Raw genomic sequence first — 19,825 nt, forward strand, 5'->3', positions numbered from 1 at the left:
TGAATTCCTGTCTAGCCGAAAACATTTATAATTTGGTAGATGAAACGTTTGACCTGAAGACAACCAAGTTTCTTGTAATAAAATAACGTCCGGAGAATTCTGAGAAATAAGGTATAATAAATCGGTGACAGCAGAAAGTATAGAACGGCAATTCCACTGAAGGACTCGAAGACACCCTATTGTGATGACAGACAAGCAGCCGCAACTGCTTGATCCAAAATACTATCTTTTAAAAAATCATTTCTGGACAAAGACTCCTTCACACTTTTCTTGGATTTAGGAGAAGAACTGTGCTTCTTGTGAGTTGGAGATATGGTGCGTTTCAGCATTCGGGCATCCATGTCTACATCCTGAATACTCTGAGAGCCGGAATCGGACAGACATTCTTGATCAGACATTCGTGAGTTAGAAGCTTGCTTGACATTAATACTAGAAGTACCTGATAGAGACCCAAGTGAAGACTTATTTAGTACCAAAGAATTCTGAACGCTCTTGGATAACTGCTCCGAAATGCCAGATAACTGCGCCGAAATCACTTGAGCCAATGTCTCTGTTATGTTCAGCAGAAGTTTTTCTAGGGACTTTTCCACTACTTTCACTACAATAGAAGAAATTGACTGAGTAAGTGATGCATCCATAGTGAAAGACTGACGGGCTGTAACGCCTGCATATCCTTGTGTTCTACTCTGAACCTCAGCAAGAGCTTCTCGGCGCGAGCATCGCCTTCTCTCAATGATGTCAAGGACCTGCATTTCTTTAGCCTTCGCAGGACAATCGGAGTGATCAGCTGTGCGAGTGGCTTGGCATAAGCAGCAGGATTCATTAGTTGAGGTACAATCATCAGCACTGTGTTCAGCCCCACATTTACGACATCGTACATTTGATCGACAACCGTTCGCACTATGACCATAGCGCCAGCATTTACCACATTGGAGAGGTCGAGGAGCAAGGGGTTCAACTCTGTAGATTAATGGCCATGCTTTGATTTCTGATGGACGCGATGTCCCTGCAAATGTGGCGATAACTGACTCGGTTGGAATCCTAACATTGTTCACTTGTCTGTTACACCGATAAACGGAAACTGCACCTGCCTCTGAAAAAACATCCAAGATTTCCGCCGGGCTAAGGCTGGCGTCGACTCCACGGATTAGGCCTTTGCAGCAAGCAAGGTGGGGTGGAATGAAACAGCTCACCGGTTGTGAAGCAAAAGACGAGCACTTTAGAAGGTCCTGAAGGCAGGCCTGGTCAGGGGAGCAGCAGAGAATGCCGCCACGTCCGAACTGTCGGACCTCAGTTATCTGCAGATAATGTGGGGTCACCTTGTGAAGCTCAGACTGGATGGCTTTGGGGTTCTTCATGCGAATCACTCCACCATTCGTAGGAACCAAAGCAACAGGAACGGCACTGATGCCTCCACGCAAGAAGAGGTCCAATGGTACATCCTGAGAGGGGATTGAAGCAGACCAGAGGGAAGCCCTCTGGCCCGGAGATGAGACAGACATCAAAAAAGGAAAGAAATCACACTTAAAAGCGTTATCAAATTATACTGGAAATTAAACAGATAAGAAGAACAGTAACCGCCGGTATCAAGACCAAAGAAAATTCCCGCAAGTGGCTTCACCACAAGAAGAGGACAGCAGCAGCAGTCGAACGTTGCTATACAGAATAGCAAGCCAGCGGTATATAGACGCCGGCAAAAATCTCCGTTCTTCTAATAAAGAGTCTATCTCTTTCACTAAGCAGTATTTCTTTATTTGTAGCTTCACATTTCAATTCGTTCTCTACATACGGCCGGCACACACACATATTCGCGTCTTTCATACTCGTTGCTGCTTCGAGTATTAGTCATTGTTCAAGAGCCCGTCTTCAGGAGGCCAAATACCCAGTGCATGACGGCACTGGTAACATCATCTTCTTCGAAAAGCAACTCATCGCTGCTGTGAAGGCATACCTGCAAACATAAGTGAATTCGCTCCAGCTCTACACATTGTACGAAATGAATCGGCATAGAAGGAACTGCATTCCTAAGAACCTTGGCGCCTGATTAGAGGCAGCGCATGCTTCCGTATTTCCGAAACTATCTTTCAAACGTTTTCACGTTCGTCCATAAACGCGCAAGGAGATTTTTGTTTATTTCCACATATATGATGATGATGATGATGCTCCTGGGATGATATGCCAGGCTATCTTGCGTAAACTTCTTTTTTTACGCATGTCTATGAGCTGTGCGTACAAATTATAGTTTGCGATTTCTTACCTCGTGCTGCTATTATTGTGTGGGATATTTTCTTATATTGTGTGAGAAGTTGTTCGTATTTGTTCTTTCATATTCTGTAGTATTATCTATACGCCTTGTTGAAACAGCTTCGTTGAGTGAATATCACCTTCAGTATAAGCCGAGGTCAACGCCGGCAAAAGAGCTTCAGCGAATTGCAGTGCGACGCGTTCCCAAAAAGGAAGAGAGGCTCTTGGTGAGTCTTTCGTTCCACCACCGCCAGGGACGCTGGCTGCACCCAACTCCACTGCGCTTACGCGCCTAGAACGCCGACGGCGCCGAGAAGCGTCTGTGTGTTGTGTTGTGGAGTAACGCGTTGGCTTCCTTGTCGCGGCTTGTAGTCGAAGAGTATAGACTTCTCGTCGTTCGTGCCTAAACCGAGACTTGCAATAGGGTTAAATATCTACAACCCAATGGTCATGTCTTTTCCCAAAGCAAGCGATGACGAGTTATCACTCTACAAACTTGATTTAACTGCATGCAACCAAGGTTATTCTATTCTTTCCTTTCTGAGCTGTGTGTTCCCATTATTTAGTTGTTTTTGTAATACTTCAAGAAAACGATGATGTCAGCGAATGAGAGGAGTGAAGTGGGAGACGTACTTATTTCTAATAAATACACAGGTTGGTTTGGTTAGGTTTGGTTGGTTTTTATGGTGCATAAGCAACTTACACAGGTAAATAAATGCATGCCGAACCTGTAGCGAAAAACACCTTTCCCGCATCCTGTACTCTTAGATTGTGGGTCTTGAACCGACTCAGAGATATCGATATCCACGGCTTCAATACATTTCACTGACACCTTATCTGAAAACGTCTGTCTGTCTGTCTGTCTGTCTGTCTGTCTGTCTGTCTGTCTGTCTGTCTGTCTGTCTGTCTGTCTGTCTGTCTGTCTGTCTGTCTGTCTGTCTGTCTGTCTGTCTGTCTGTCTGTCTGCATATAAAGAACGCGCTGTAGAGACGTCATGGAGTAACTGCCGAAACGCATGATATGCCAGCCTCCAATGCTCGCATGCTCACTAATGTAGTCACTGTAATAAAGTCGAGATGTTGACTAAATTGAATTAAGCATAATTGAACACAAAATTTTAATTCAGGAGCCCTTCCCATACCGAAAAAATGGGGCAAGCGCCTTCTTTTCTCTTTCTCTCTTTCCTTCTTCCTTTTTTTCTTTATTTCATTCCTTCCTTTTTTCGCTTCGCATTGCGCAATGCTATCTCGTAACGTACGCGTTCATTTTTGTTTAGGTAGAGGTTGTCCCCGGCACTGGCCTAGTCATAGGGGGCGGGGGTGTGTGGAATGGTTGGGGCGTTCAAACCCCTCTCCCCTTTTCCTCCACGAAAATTTTCAGTTTTGCGTTGGTATATATACACGCACACATGCAAACGAGCGCACCAACATACATATTGTTTGGTGGACCCCCCCCCCCCCCCCGTCCACTCGTCGAAAAAAATTTCTCGCTACGCTACTGGTCCCCGGATCACTGTTTTCGGGATGAATCGGCATGGCGCGTTTCGTGTTCTTTCCAGCGTTCGTCAGCCCCTAGAACCATAGAGAAATACTAGAACGGCCACACGAAAGGACCATCACGCGATCACAGAAACTCTGGTTGGGTATTCAACCTTCTCCGAGTCGGAATTTTCCTGAAATGTGCAATTCCTGATATCGAACTTAGGCATTTCCCGGCAGATCGCTTTTATTCCGCCCACACGAAATATTTCAATGAAGCGCTCATGCCAATTGTTTTTTGCATCCACTGTAGACCGCATTCATATGCTTCAATTCAGCTCACATTTTACAAGCACGGGCGTGTGGCCTCAAGACACCCCCTTTCGGACGGGGAGGACCCGAATTCAAACCCCTGATGCAGAAAGAAAATTTGTTAATTTTACTTATTTCTTTGGTGTGCACTATCTGTTGGCGAGGAAGCTTTCTGGGCAAGCGCGTCACGTGTTTGTTTCCGTGGCGGTGGGTTTTTTCGAACGCCATCACAAGCTTCAAGCGTCAGTCAATAGAAGCTTCGCTTGAATATTTCGAAGCTGCATAAGACGTTCTGAGAGATGTCGGACTGAATTACACTAGAAAAATTGGACCATGAGGCATTTTCATCGTTCACTCAATGGGTGCTATTAAAGCGTTTCTATATGCCGTCAGCATTACTATGGCGCGCGTTTGACGAAAAATACTCAATCTCATTTGTAGCACGGCCCAGGAAGTATACCACTGCAGCGGGTTTATGGCCAGGAACATGTTGTCATATCTGCTTGAGATCAACGGTGCGATCAGGTTATTTGACGTCTCGTCACCAAAACGCTAGAAGTGAGAGAGTGATTATACATAACGTATATAGGCGAACGAGAGCTCTTATTCAGTTTGGGCGCTAGGAATATTGAGGTCTGTGCGAAGTTAATAACTTACCATCAATTTTTTGATCACGTCCATTCCTTCAGCGCCATTTGTTGATTCGAAAGTAGGCTGCAAATAGAGAATGTAATCGGAACTCAGTTCCCGACATCGCGACGATTCCATCTGCTGACAGCAGACACTAGTCTTCACAGCGTTCGCGCATATCAAATGATAGTGACAGAAATTGTATCAACACTTATAGTGCTTCTCGGGCATCGTATTACTGTCCACGAGTCCTGACTTGGCTGGGAAGATACTATAAAAGTGACTGAAAGACTTCTTCAGTGCGGCCTAGTTCATCCAGAACTTCGTGAAAGTATTATTTTATTTTTGTTCGACCTTTTCAAGTTTAACAGATTTGCTATACTCTTTGGAGCAGCACCACGGAGAGCAGAGATAGGCGTTTAATGCAATGCAACACATCATTTGTCTTCCGGCTGGATCACAATAAGGGGAAGCACTCGATCATCGATCCACAAAATGCTGATCATATATTTTGTTTCTGGACAACGAACTTATTGTACGCCCAGTGCTGGTTGAAATGTGCCCAGCGTAGATTATGGCCGTATAGTATATGCACAAATTCCCTTTTTAATGGAACGCGTTATTGTGGGGCTATCGATATGTTGGTAATACAGCTACATTTGCTGGCTGATGATGCGTGAAGGTGCCGAAATTAGCAGTTGATACAATCACAAGTTAACTGCTAAAGAGCTCACCATTTAAATTTTTTAAACAAATCATGCGCGCTCTACACTCGTGCACTCTCCTAACAGTAACACTGCACCTAGCAATACAGTAAGCATTATTATCAATCAAAAATATCTTTACATTTAACGTAATTTGTATTCTATAACTAACAGAACAATAAAATGCAGCTGCTCGAAATGGCTAACAATGATTGAAAATGGTGAAGACTACAATAAGGATGTTACTACGAAACAATACTTGAAAATGTATTTGAAGAAGAACAATACTTAAATGTACCAGCCATAGGCCCCACAATGTTAGTCAAAATATTTATGAAGTAATTAACATGCTTCAAGGGTTGCACGTGGCTTTCAGGAAAATTTTTGAAATACACGGAGTGGAACAGACACACGAGTACGTACTACCTATTGGCTATTAAACATCGTAACTGAAACTCAAGAGCTATCAGCCACCGAACTCAGGCTTGCATACAATGTGTTCGTATCAAGCTACCAACTTTCCGCGGTCACTGAATTATTCTACCACTGTTAAAACTTGTAGTTCTACCTTCGCGAAAGAACATCCAGAGCAGAGTGAAACGCTAGACTTTAGAGAGATATCAAATCAGGACTTTCGCGAAAGTGCTGATTACCGCAGCTCGCGTTTTTGAGCGATAGCTCTGCTCCTCCCAATACAATCTCAAAATGAATCTGACTTTCAAGCTCAGGCAATATCAACGCCCGCGAAAGAGCTTCATAGAAACACTAGGCCGGCGCGCTGGCGAAAACGAACAGCGGTTCTAGGGCGTTTCGTGCCGCCACCGCCAGAGGCGCTCGCTGCATCCAAGTTCACGTCGCGTTCAGGCCTGAATGAGCGCTGACAGCGCCGAGCAGAGTCTGCGTGTTTTCTCGCTGTGAAACACTTTGGCTCACTTGTCGCGGCTTGTAGTCTAAGCGTGGCGATTTCTCGTAGCCCTTGCCTAAATCGAGACGTGCAGTAAAGTTAAAGCTCCGCAAACCAATGCTCTCAACCTTTCCTGAAGCAAGCAAAACCGAGCTATCACTCCACAAACTTCCTTGCTACGTTCAACCCTGGCAATTCTTTTTCTACTACTTTATTATATTACGAAGAGAGATATGGTGAGCAATATAAATCTATCCAGCTGAACTAGTGAAAAGCGCCCGAACGAAAGTATATTATTCGAGTGGGTAGATATTGCCGAACTTACATAACGTTTGAAGAAGTTCTTGAGCATGCATTCTCCAGCAATGCGCCTTCTTTCGAGCATCTGCAGCATAGCGCAAAGAATGATTACTTTAATATGTTGAGCCAGAATTACGCAATGAAAACCCCTCTGTGTTGATGTTTACGCATTTGAAAAAGCGCCTTCGTTTCAGGCGAGCGAAATGCTATGAAAATGACTACATTTTCACTCTCGGTCAAGAAATTTAGTGACGCAGGGAATATATTGCTGAACATTGTGTCGGCTGTATTGCTCTCAACGGCGTACTAAAGTAATGCGTGATACGTCACGCTGCTGAATATAAATTATTGTGATATCAGAGATGGGATTTCCTGGTTGTTCCTTTGTATGTAACTCTGAGTAGCTATAACTGCTATTGTATTTTGTAATGAGAAGCTTTCATCATTTTTATGTGTCATTGAATGTATCACTTAAGGTGGCTTTGTTCTCATGTATCAGATGTTTACTCCGTTGTATATTGTTATTTAGATTTTTAGTCAAGCGGTGTTTAGTAATGCGAATCTCTACCAATTTTATATGTAACAATCGACTTATCGATTTTACGAGTGGCTGTTATTACGTGTGTTTCGTCACGCCGTCGTTCCCCTGCATAAAAACTAAATTAATATATTCTTATGCGCGTGATCTCTACTGCGTCGCTTCTCGGTTGAAATTTGTCGAACGCAAAAGAAGGCAGAGAAGAAAAAGGTGCAAGGCTGCGCATCTTGAGTATCAAATGGCAAAGCTAATTCAGCATGTCAAAGAATTTTGTATTGTTCCGTAAGCTACTCACTGTGTGACTATCAGCAAACTTATTACTCAGTGCAATATAGAAAGCAATCATTTTCTGGCCATATAAGAGTGAAGCAAGATAAGATCGCCTGGATAGAAAAGCGAAGGGATAAGTTGGGAAAACAAGGCGGTCAAAAAAGTTGATTCCTGTTTGTTCTACACTCGGAAGGGGGAAAGAAGACAGAAAGTAAGTGGAACGGTACTTTTAAAAATGTTTATGCAGGTTTGTACTAAACGTTTTCACACAATGTTCGTGAATTTGTCCATGGCTGATGTACTATGCCATAGGGCAGTGGTGCCTAAGCTCGTCGTTCTCTTTTTGAAAGCAAAACTGTAATCTCATTTTAGTGCAGAGGTTAGATGAGTAGCTATCTGATCTTTTGCATATTGGGCAGTCATACGAAAAGTATTTAGGTTTCTTCTCTGCAATGTACACCAATTCAGTTCCTAAATGGAGCTGTATTAAGGAGATCATGAACTTTTTTTACAGACTATTCTTACACTGAAGCGTACTCAAGGTATCAAAAGAAGCGTGTTTTGTACAGTGTTTACTAATTTTCTTTTGTGTGACAGAGCTTCAATGTAACTTCGCTGAGTAATGATATTGCTTGTCTCTTTTTATTTTCTGGATGTAGCTCCTCATCGATAGTTTCTTTTCCCACTCTTTTTCATGTCTATAGAACTTTGATATAAATTTTCCAGAGCTTTATTTCGTACTGAACTCTAGCATACACGCCTTTTGTTTAATTACTGGCACTATAATCTGCCCCTGTTAAATTGAAAGTCCTATACTTCTCTGCCACAGAAATTGTATATATAGCTCTGCAATCCCGAAGTATCAGAAGTAAACCGGTACCCCTGGATTTGGTGGTACTTAGTTCTATGGACAAGCTATTTTACCCATGCTCCTCACATTCAATCCTTTGTTTGTTTGTTTGTTTGTTTGTTTGTTTGTTTGTTTGTTTGTGCGGCTGCCCTTTCCTCCTATTCTTTTCCTTCCCCCTCCTCCTAGCGTAGGGTAGCAAACAGAATGTTTGCTACCCTACGCTAGGAGTTGACAGTTGACTTTCCTGCATACCCCTGATTTTTATCTCTCTCTCTTTCGCTCTCTAGTCCGATGGCGTTGCTGTTGAGTAGTGACAAACATATTAAGATAAAATGTATTGAACTCGGGTCTTCTGTCTTTTACCTGTGCTTTGTGAACAATCGACATAATGAACTGATAACACCTTATCGAGTTTTAGCTCTGGTGAAGAAGGTTATATTTTGCCTCCAATACACATTGTTTAATGCTGCAAAGCCGATAGGTGTTAATAAAAAACGTGAACACTCACATCCTTTATGTCGCGCAGTCCCTGGTAGCACTCGACATGATATTCACAAACAACAATCACCACCTAGTGCAGATTGAAGAAAAATAGCGTATATATGGCTATATCGGGGGAGAGAGAGTAAAATGAACACTTCGAGAACCGCATGCTCTTTCAGGTCATGCTTACTCAAGTCAATGAAAGAAAAATGCAAGAGAATTGCAATACCTGCGTCGACGATTCCCATTGGCTCAGTACCCACAGGAAATATTTCCTAATAATAACATTTCTGGGGTTCTTACGCCGGGAAACCACAGTATTAATATACCGTTTCGGAGCCCTCCGTAGTGGAGGGCTTCGAAAATTTTGACCACCTGGGGTTCTTTAACGTGGGCCTAACGTTACGCACATGGGCCTCTAGCATTTCGCCTCCATCGAAATGCGGCCGCCGCGGCCGAGATTCAATCCCACCACCTTCGGGTCAACAGTCAAGCAGCAGAACCACTAGGCTACTGCAGCGGGTAGGAAATAGTTGTTGTTTTTATAAATGCGGCACAACAATCTTTGGTGGTTTCTAGAAATTATGTCCTAAAAGTGCCTATCTACCATTTACCAATGAGGCTAAATACGACGTTAACACGTAGCCAAATACGTGTTCAAATTGAATGTGCACTACTACAACTACGAGAATTCATTTTTGTGTACAGGCAACAACGTGCACTTCCAGGCGCATTAGTCTGTGTATATTAGGTGCGTTGTCACGCCACCTAGTGGCGTCTGGGAATAATACAACAGGAGAGCTGGAAGAGGTTGTGTGGAATGCAAAGAAGTTATTCTTGGCAAACTGGTCTTGCAATAAGTGAGACAAGACACTTGCTCAATCGCGCTTATTATTCCTTCTTGTACACCCCTTATAAATATCCATCCGTAGAAAAACGACCACTTGGTAGTTGCAGAGCTTGGCGTAACCTTTAAGTAGAGCCGCCATCAGGCGGTGATTCACCTTGTTGAGGAAGCTGGTGTTGACCTTGTGCAATATGAGCACATCAGCCACGCAATCCAGCAAAACCTTGGCCGTCGGCCTCAGCACTTTCTTCATTAACGACGGATCTGCGTGAGAAAAATATCACGCAACGCTAGCACATTACGTATACCGGGCCGGTGAGACCTCGGTGGAACCACCTGTCACAATGTGCATTGAAATGCAGAATAAAGATTTTGCACTTTCATATGATGAGGCAGTCGCAAGTTGTAGATGTATGTATGTATGTATGTATGTATGTATGTATGTATGTATGTATGTATGTATGTATGTATGTATGTATGTATGTATGTATGTAGGTAGGTACATACATACATACATACATATGTATGTATGTATGTATGTGTGTATGTATGTATGTATGTATGTATGTATGTATGTATGTATGTATGTATGTATGTATGTATGTATGTATGAGCAGCCAAACGAGCGTCCCAATTATCTTCGTCACAGCCAGTGAGGGAACCAATCACAATGCATTAACTGACATCGTCGCCCAAGGTAACCAGACCCGCAACCTCCGAGTGCGTCGTACAGCCTGGTTTACTACAACACACGCGGGCTGCTCTCCGTCCGCTCTCTTCTGTATTTATGCATTTATGCAAGATTTAACACTGGAAGTCTTAGCCAGCGCACCTCGTGGCAGTGGCTACCTGCGTGGAACGTCATTTTGCCGGATGGCGTTATGTATAACGTAAAATTGAGGTGCCGACAGCTAACAAATAAGCCCTCGTAACCACTCCTACAGCCATCAAATCAGCCAGATTCAAAACCCTCGCTATTATACGGTTGTGAATAAAAATATGCTATTAGTGCTCGCCAACGTTAGGCAAACAATATACCATATTTACTCCATTGTAACTCGATCACGACTGTAACACGAGGGGTGGCTTTTCATTGCATCCAGGAAAGGAAAATAGAATTTCGGTATTCGATTGCCACGCGATGGTCGACTTTAGGCAGCAGAAATCTGCACCGCGTTACATTCGAGTAAATACGGTATTAGGGAATACCACGTTGTGCTGAGCGTTCTAAAAACTCGCTCTCCCTCTCTTACAGTGTAATATGATTTCATCAAGGTAATACCTTTCTTCGGTCACGTAGGTCTTATCACATTCTATTTGGAATTGAACCCACGCGAAATTCTTCGTAAGAGGCAGGGACCTGAGGGAGACTAGTGATGACCTCAGTTTCTTCCTGCTCTTTATTATTAGAGGAACCCATAATCTTCAATCGACTAATCGATTAACATTCAATTGCGAAATTGATACAGTGACCGCGAACGCCAATGCCGCCGTCGTGTGATCAGTAAATAATACCTGGTGGCTTGTCGCACACGTTATGTGCAGACGCAGGGGTAAGGGCAGACGACTCGAGGACTGCGAGCAGGCACAGCACGAACATCATGGTAGCGGCTCCTAATAAACTCGTTAAAAGCTGTTGCCGGTAAGCTCCTCCGCGAGCGCATCAGCGCAATCAATCACCGACTGGCGCGGCTGTTTACCCAACTGCAGACGCGTAGGAGAAAGACCGAGCAACACCTTGTCATCGAGTTCGCGTAGCGATGAAAAATGCGCGCGAAGCTCCCTGCACACTTTGGTCATCGCGATAGTTTCTTTATTCACCATTTTCCAGCTTGCCAGTACAATATTCTACAGCTGGTAGCGTGTCAACAGCCAGTCCTCCAGCTTCCTCTTCAGCACTGTGCCAAATAGAGCATCCTTATTTTATAAAGGGGAATGGAAGAGGCCCGTGCATGCGCGATGTCGGTTGCACGTTGAAGAACACCAGATGGTCAACATTCCCGGAGCCCCTCCACTGTTGCGTGCCTCATAACCATGTCGTGGTCTGGGCACGTAAAACCCCAGATATCATTGTTTTAAAAAGGCGTGCATTAGAAACCATAATTGTGGCGCTGTATTACCGGCGAGGTGACTATAGCTAGCAATGCCGTTGCGCTGATTGTCGACCTAGTAGTAATAATTAGTTAAGACTCTGGCCGAAGTTGTGGTATATCTGTTGACGAGAGATGCAGAGATGACCGCCTATAGGGAACCCAAGCTCAAGTTTGCGGCGCGACGACAGCGCCGCGCCAGCCGCGCTGCGGCTCTGTCGGAAAACTCTGAACCGTCGCGCGGCCGACTCAGCCCCTTTCACGGTAGCGGTAGCGCACGTGCGCTCGCGTTCTTCTCTCGGTGCGGGTAACTGTGGGGCCGTCAGCTCGGCACGTTGAACCGAGAGGCTTGCTGTGCGAAGCTGCGCATTTCCACGATGGCAGAAGCGACCCCGCGGAAGCGCAAGCGTGGTCCGAAGTATTGCGGTTTAGTGGCCAGCCACAACAGTGCAGACAAGGCACACGATTCACGTGTTAAACTGTATCGGTTCCCGGGCGTGTCGCACGAGAAATAAAGGCGGCAAGCGTGGATAGCTGACAGCGCTGTCTCGCCTTCTATTTTGGCTGTCTGAGTTCATCGCTTTCGTTCGTTCCGACTACCTGAATCGGTAAGTAACGGGGCGCATGCACGCAGCGACTACAGTAATGATTACTCGCTGTCTTCTCGCATTGTTAAAGTCCAGTTACGGTTGTAGGTGAAGCAACTTTGTGTTTTGATTCCCCGTGCTCGTGAGACCTACCCGTCGTTGTTGAACGTTCACATTCGCGTTATACCGTTAGCGTTGCGCGGTTGGTTGAATTCAACTGAACTCCGCACATTGTCAGAAGTTCGGCGCCTGCATTTCACGCGTCGGGAAGGCTGCTTTATCACGCCGGAACGGACGTCTGTGCATTTTCAGCAAGCTTTGACATCGTTCTGCAGGTTTGCTTTGTTTTTGTCACTTTATTGGGGTGATATATATTTAAGCCGCTAAATATAACTGGCACTTCATACATGCTTTGCAATTGCAACCTTGAATTAACCACCTTCTGACTTTGAGCGATTTTCTAGCCGCGTTCACGCAACAGGTTTTATACGCCTGTCAAGTCGGTATCATAAAAAGAGACTGCAAGCATGACGCGAGAGCGGAAAAAACGAGGCGAGCAGTTCATCTTGCTTCACAGTGGTTGAAGCTCAGCTAGCTGCCTCGCGTCTTAATCGACGGGTGATTCTCCAGCGGCACGGAGGACTTGACTCTAACCTTCTCAGGAAGCAGTGCCATGGCCATATAATCTTTTTTTCGCACGCCGCAAACGTTTGTTCACGAAAGTACACGGCTGCTACTGTAAGCATGCCATATCAAAACAACAATCATATGATTCGTAGTCCACGCCGCAGAACATCGATAGCGTGTACGGCTTCATTTCGGAGTGCATGTGGACCATTATTCATCTTTAACGTGACAGAATGAGACTTACCTCGAGGTATACGTCCTACACGGTGTAATCGCGACTTGGGAAATGCATTTCGCTTTGAGTCGGGCGTGGTTGCCGTCGATCGTCTGCTCTTCACCGTTAACGTGATTGACTAGCCTTCCTCATTTTATCAAGTTCGCTTTGCGGAAGTGCCAGTCAAGCTTGAAGATCCTTTTGAAACCGCACTGCACGCGGTACATTGTGAGACGCCGCAAGTGCACCGCGAGAGCTCTGCACGTGCACGGAAGCGAGCGGCAACGCGGTGGCGAGAAGGGAAAACGCTCGCTGATCACGCCCCAGTTTCTCTTTTTCTGCCAGAGATGGCGCTGCCTGTCAAGAGCAGCAGCGCCGCTAAGCGTTGCTTGGGAAGCCTATAGATAAGTTCGCTTACACAGCAAAAAAACCCACAGTATCGCCGCAAAGGCGAAGCAATGGATGCGGTAGTGACTATGTGGAGTGAGAGACGACGTAAGGCTTGCAGCTAAATAGTATAACATTCAACCTGGCGTAATTCAACAAAGCGCCGGTCTGAGGAAACACAACCGCTGTAGCGAGCGAAGCTGCGAAGCGACGTTGGTGCTGTCTACCACTTCATCGGAAGCCGAGCTTTCATACCAGCGCGTGCAAAGGTGTAAGCCGCCTGCTGATGCCTGTAAAGATAAACGAGGGAGACCATGCCCGGCTGAGCAAATTTTGGAGCCATCCAGCCGCCCCTCCGGCCCATGTTCCTTTCGCGTTGCGAAATGCGGTAGTCGCGATTCCACTCCTCTAAACAGGCGTTCGTCGCCTGTGCTTCCATGCTATCACTCGCACATAGAGCATTTTACGCAGGAATTTATGTTATGGATTTAGACTTTATACGGAACCGGACGGTGGTGCCGACGCTGGCGGTGATGGCGGAAACGCGCTAAGAGTGTCCATGTAATTGCTATATTCATATCGTAATTACTACAAGTAACATCCCCTATGCTGCTTGGCTTGATTGTCTGTTGATTTTGGTTACTATCGCAATAAAGAGCTTCACTTAGTCAAAAACGCATTCACGTCTCTCGTTATAATGAGCACCATATAGTAAGACCGTGGTTTCCGCGAGTAAAATAGGAAGTTTCATTGTTGAATTGCCTTGTGGCATTGCACTCTCGTGGACTCAACATACGCATTTTCGTAACGTCACCATTGTCCATCTCACGCGTAAGTGAGAGATGAGCGAGTTCTCTTTTAGGTACCTGAAGGACCCTAGGACATTCGTGAACAAACTCGACAAGCTTCGTACGCAACAGCGTGGCAGTCGCTTCACTTTTGGTGTGCAGTCGCATCGCTTTTGGTGTGCAGTCGCTGCACACCAAAAAGCTTGAGCACTTGAACAAAAGCATTGAGTGATCAGATCTTGCCCGCTGAGTTGACGAACTACTTACAATCAGGTAAGATTGAGTTCCCCAGGGGCCCGGACCCTCCCCCCGAAATTTTGGTGATGTAGGTGTTTTTACCAAAAATAAATACTGAAAATCGGTGTTTTTCTCAAATAGTCAAGGTTTTCAGCAAGTGCCCCCCCCCCCCTCCCCGAAAAAAAATTCCTGGCTTCGGGCCTGCTTACAATGATCTCCACATCCATGTACGAATTTAAGGAGCCGTTATTATTACTCTGGCAATTAAAATGCGATAAAGCTAGCATGACACTATGCTTTGACACACGTCAGCAGCTAACCAGATTGTTCAGACCTTGGATAGACATGCTCAGGACAATTAAAGAGCTCTCTTGAGATACGGTGACCAAAAAATCACGCGGAATTGCCTTCACACGAGCATGATGTAGACGCACCTCTCAATTTAAGGCGCGAATAGCTAGGAGAAATTGTTGCAGCGTTCAGAGACTCTCGCATGCTCTAGAACAAGTTGAGTGCCCTGTGAGTAATCCGCGCTCTGAGTATGTGAACGAGCCAAACTGCGAAACTTTCTGTGCTCCTCTGCATATAAAATTTATTTCAGTAAGGTGAAGGTAATTTACCTCCTGTTTGCATTGGCCGACAGTCGCATGGCATTTAACAGAATTATACCAGAGGAGCAGCGGCTATTCGCCTTGTCTGCGTGTGTGTGGTCACGTTTTCTTCAACACTTGGAAAGGGCATTGTCACCGTAATTTCACCCAACATTGTATTCTGAGTGTGCTCATAAGAAACAACAGAAGTAATTCGTTCGGAGATGTCTGAGAATAACAGTACACTCGAAAATGTTGTCACTGGAATATGTAAAGGTGCGCGACCGCGTTGAAATTGCAGCCAAGTTTTAAGGCCATCGTAATTTAATCTCTCTCTTATATGGGGTCCTGGAGCTTATCAGAGTATATATAAAAATGACATTATATTATCTGCACTGCTCTAATGAAACAAGTGTTCCTGAAGAAGATTAGACGGCATTAATAACTTCGTAATATAGCATGCGCATGCAGTTTCAAAAATTTTAGGCAACATGCGTGTTTATAAAGAAAATCGTGCAAGCAGGGCTGAAGCACCTATTTGAGGTAATCTATTTTCTGTAGTTAGCACTGAACTTCATAAAAGCATTGTATCAAGCGATAGCACTACGACTCGATGCCTGTTGTTGTGCTACAATGTTTGCAAGATTGGGCAGCTGTGTATGTCGTTTTGGGCGCACTGTGACAGTTGGGCAAACATTCCTGACGTCCGCACGCGAACACACCACCATCCTCAGAGCGGAGGCCGCCGATAATTCTGGCGCACGAGTTCACTAAACCGTCATGACATTCGCGCTGTATTTTCCCATCGCCTTCGTGATGCTGGCTTTCCCTGGTGCATATGCTCGGAATGTGTGCACCAAACCACCAGGTTACTTTTTTTTTAATAACGTCGTCAGTGAAAGATAACCTTGAAGGTAGGTGAGGTAACAGATGATGTCGTTGTTCTTTTTTTCTGTGTGTTAACAAGCAAGGCAAAGCTACCTTTGGCACGCAGATTTTACTTAAAGAGCTAAGCGCACAGACTATGGAAAAAAGCATTTAAACACGTGCATATCTGTGGCCCAAATTCAAGGACTTCGACAAAGTGTTCTTTCATTACTTCAGTCTTTGCTGAACGAGGTAATGCGACGCTGAGTATCTTGCACGAGTAAGTTGATTGCATGCTTGAAATTTCCGAGGAGGAAAAGCAAACTCACCCCGTTGGTTCTTTTAATAAGTACTCTTACACAATGGCTGACAAGTCGAGCCGTGCTTTCGAAAGCAATAGTGCAGGAGAGCCTCACTATAAAAGCAATTATTTCTGGTACTGTATGTATATTAGACAAGACGATTTCTCGGCAATCAGCAAGGCTAACCTCTCATTGTTTAGCCCAGTTGTCCCGTGTAAGAATGATATAGCTTCTTTGCGGCAGAGGTTTCGCAGTATAGGAGATATGGTGTCAGAAAGAGTTGTGGAGCCGACGGAATTTAGGCGTTTTAGCACAACTAAGATTCAGTAAACGAAAAACGACAGAAAACACGCCGCAAACACTAGGGGTTGAGCGCTCATCCTGTTGTATTTTCTTTCCCGTAAAATGTTGCTTTAACTTGCAGGCCTGCCACAGGGAAAACGTCTTTTGCATTTTAGTCATTAATGGGTCCTTCGCTCTAGGTCTGTTTACGAGAGCACTCAGTTTTGCACCATGAAAAAAAAAAACAAAGAATATATATGGTACGTCCTGGCCTAGTGATGTCATTGATGCTGAAGGTGCTGAAGCCGACGTCTACAGTTCTCATGGAGTGCGTGGGGGATATCATCATTTCTTGCAGACTTAACTCGACCTTCCTCATAAGTGTGAGTAATCGCCCGGAGAGCGGGATTATGGTAATGGTGCCCTACTTCATTTTTTTTTAAATCAGCGCAGCGAATTCCCTTTTGTGAACGACACATCTTGCTGCAGTACAAAATTATTTCAAGCCTAATGTAACTAAGAAGATTGTCTTTGTCCTTCAAATGACATAAATCTGGGAGAAGTTGCTTCTCCAGGATATACTGGCCTGCATAACTCGACGTCGCAAGACGTCAGTTACAGAAGCCCTAGTGTAGAAAAAAAGGCCACCGGATTCGACAAATTTACAATTACTTTAAATGAGTGCGTAACTTCTGCGCCAATAAGCGCGCATACTAAACAGAGGAAAATGAATTGTCCGCCCCCAAGTATAAGGTAAACGAAACTTTATATTGTCTCGCGGTGGTGACACATTTGAGGTCGTCACTTTTGGTTACCTTTCAGCGGACAGTCAACAAGAAATTAGAAAATAAAAAGGCAACACGTTGGATGTGAAGAATGTGAAGCCGAAACTGCTTTCCTGAATAAATGCAGTTAACATTTGCAACACATGCTGGTATCTGTGTTCTGCAACGGAAATCCTGAAAGTGTACTCTGCGAAATGTCATAGAATACCAGCATATTCCCCCAGCAAGACCTGCGCGGAAGGCGGTCATATTTCAGAGACTCGGCGTTTCAAATTGTATGGAAATATTAATTTGTAAGTCATTGATATATAAGATATGTTTACAGCGTAGGCGGGAGAAACAGCAGAAAAAGACATCGATAGAGCCGAAGTGGGTGTACAGATAGGCAACGGTAAAGATCGAAATAGAAGTAATTATGAAGAGAGAGAGAAAGAAAACGTTTAGGGGCGAGTGGATGAAAAAGTATGCAGTGGGATAGCCACGATGGTAGACTTCTAGATAGGATGCAAAATGTGAAAGAACACCTGATTACAACAAGCATGCCAGGTGTTTTCCGGGCACTATACTGGATCTAAGGGAATATCTAGAAATATGCGTAGTCCTCGATCCTCATCATCACAAGCTACTCAGGCGTTCTAAAACATTGTAATCAGCATGTGCGGTAGGTGGCTTGGCAATAATCAGGATATAATATTAACCTACATATACGACAGATAGGTGAAACCTCCATCGCTAGTCTGATATACACAGCCAAAGAGTTCGCGCAGTCGCGTCAATTTTTGCTAACTAAACAAGTCTGCATGCGTGCTTTTTCTGCATTCGACAACCAAAAGCAGTTAATGTCATTTGCGTTTCTCTTCCGAACAGATTGTGAGAGTCGTATGTGAGTATCACGAGGAGTGCTACGGTGGAGTGGTGGACGTAAAAGATGTAAGACCCTTTTCAGAAACTAGTTTCGACTGTGCACTTTCAACAGCATTGCGACGAAAGCTATATCGATATGAGAATAAAGTGATTACCGCGCACCATAAGGCCTTCCCTAACTGCCGAATTTGGCATTCGCTTCACTGGCGTAAAATATTTACCGAAAATTCACAGAACACCTCCTCGAATGGCAACAGGTCGCACGATATTTTCTTTATGTAGATGCTAACCCGATGCTGTTTAACTCAGTTACACGGCACGTACCACCATTCTTGTAGATACAGCGCCACCAATAACACGAGCAAATGTTTGGGTGTTTACACATAGCAGCGGCATACCTATTATTATTATTATTATTATTATTATTATTATTATTATTATTATTATTATTATTATTATTTACAAATCTGGCCATTCAAAACCCTTCAATATAACTTTAGACAAATTCTCGGCACTGAACGAGTGTTTCTGGCACGTACGAGGGTTATCCAAAAAGTAAGGGCCGTTTGGTCAAAAAAAAGTTTTCGTTAGTAAAAGGTTTTATTGACTGATTTAGTTTAGTACAAAACTACTTCACTTTTCTACATATTCACTGTTAACTTCTAAGCCCGTTTCGTACCGCTGCTTTAGTTACTATAGTCCCTCTGCAAAAAAGTTTGCCGCCTGGGAATTCTTTGCTGTTTGAGTTGGTCGGTAAGCATTTTTAGTATCCCCCCCCCCTTGCGCACACTATGTGATATCCGAGCTTCTCAGTTACGATCGTGCAAATTGTAATGCGGCTAACAAGAGGAAATTCATGCTACAGACCATTAACACTCAGTCGTCGATCAAATCGTAATTCCCGGTCCACTTGTCTAACAGTTTCATTGGTCTGGATTCTGGCTCATCCACTCAGCTCATCGTCGTGCACATTTATGCGGCCATTTGTGAAGTCCCGACACCATTTTCTCACCTTTCCTTCAGTCATCACTTCAGGTCCCTAATTAAGGCACAGCGCCGCATAAGTTTGAGAAGCTGATGATCCTTTCGCAAGCAAAAATTGAATTATAGCTCGCACTTCACAACAGGCGGGAGCAACGATTTTCGCAGACATTGTCGTTTGCGTTCCCCGACAAGCAGACGACTACTTAGTCGGAACAATAATTTTAGTACCTTCGTAAGAATTAACAGATGGCGCTGCACAAATAAATCTTTATTCTGACGTGTAAACGTTTAAATATTAGCAAACGGCTCTTAATGTTTGAATAGCCCTCGTAATACCAAAGTCTTTCATCATCCTCTCTATTTCTCGTCACAATTATCCTACGGTAACTGCCGCTACCCTATTTTTATTCAGGCTTAGTGCAAAAATGGTAGTGTACTTAAATTTACCTGCAAGTAAATGAACATACACGTGAGTAAAAGTTATTCTGGAGTCACCCGCTATGGCGGATTTCAAAATCACAGCTGGGGTTTCCTCGGTTAATGAAACACCTCAATTTTGATTTCGTGACATATAAAAGTTCTGTAGAACTAACCCTGCATTTCAGGAACAGTTTTCTGAGTCATCATAGTACTCATTTTCTATGCTGAATTTGGGAAAATA

The 19,825-nt window shown here is 44.3% G+C and overlaps 1 protein-coding gene across 1 annotated transcript; it reads right to left on the bottom strand.

Annotated features, from left to right (window-relative positions):
- Positions 1-1,738: 1,738 nt before the first annotated feature.
- LOC119388839 (uncharacterized) lies at positions 1,739-11,233 on the bottom strand. Its single transcript, XM_037656226.2, has 6 exons — positions 11,076-11,233; positions 9,718-9,824; positions 8,739-8,801; positions 6,598-6,657; positions 4,692-4,748; positions 1,739-1,951 (listed from the first exon to the last, which is right to left on the bottom strand). Exons 1-6 carry the CDS (start codon positions 11,161-11,163, stop codon positions 1,853-1,855), a joined length of 474 nt encoding a protein of 157 aa, XP_037512154.1. The 5' UTR covers positions 11,164-11,233; the 3' UTR covers positions 1,739-1,852.
- Between the last annotated feature and the right edge of the window lie 8,592 nt (positions 11,234-19,825).

This window comes from Rhipicephalus sanguineus, chromosome 4 (assembly GCF_013339695.2).
Source record: "Rhipicephalus sanguineus isolate Rsan-2018 chromosome 4, BIME_Rsan_1.4, whole genome shotgun sequence".
NCBI classification, from domain to species: Eukaryota; Metazoa; Arthropoda; class Arachnida; order Ixodida; family Ixodidae; genus Rhipicephalus; species Rhipicephalus sanguineus.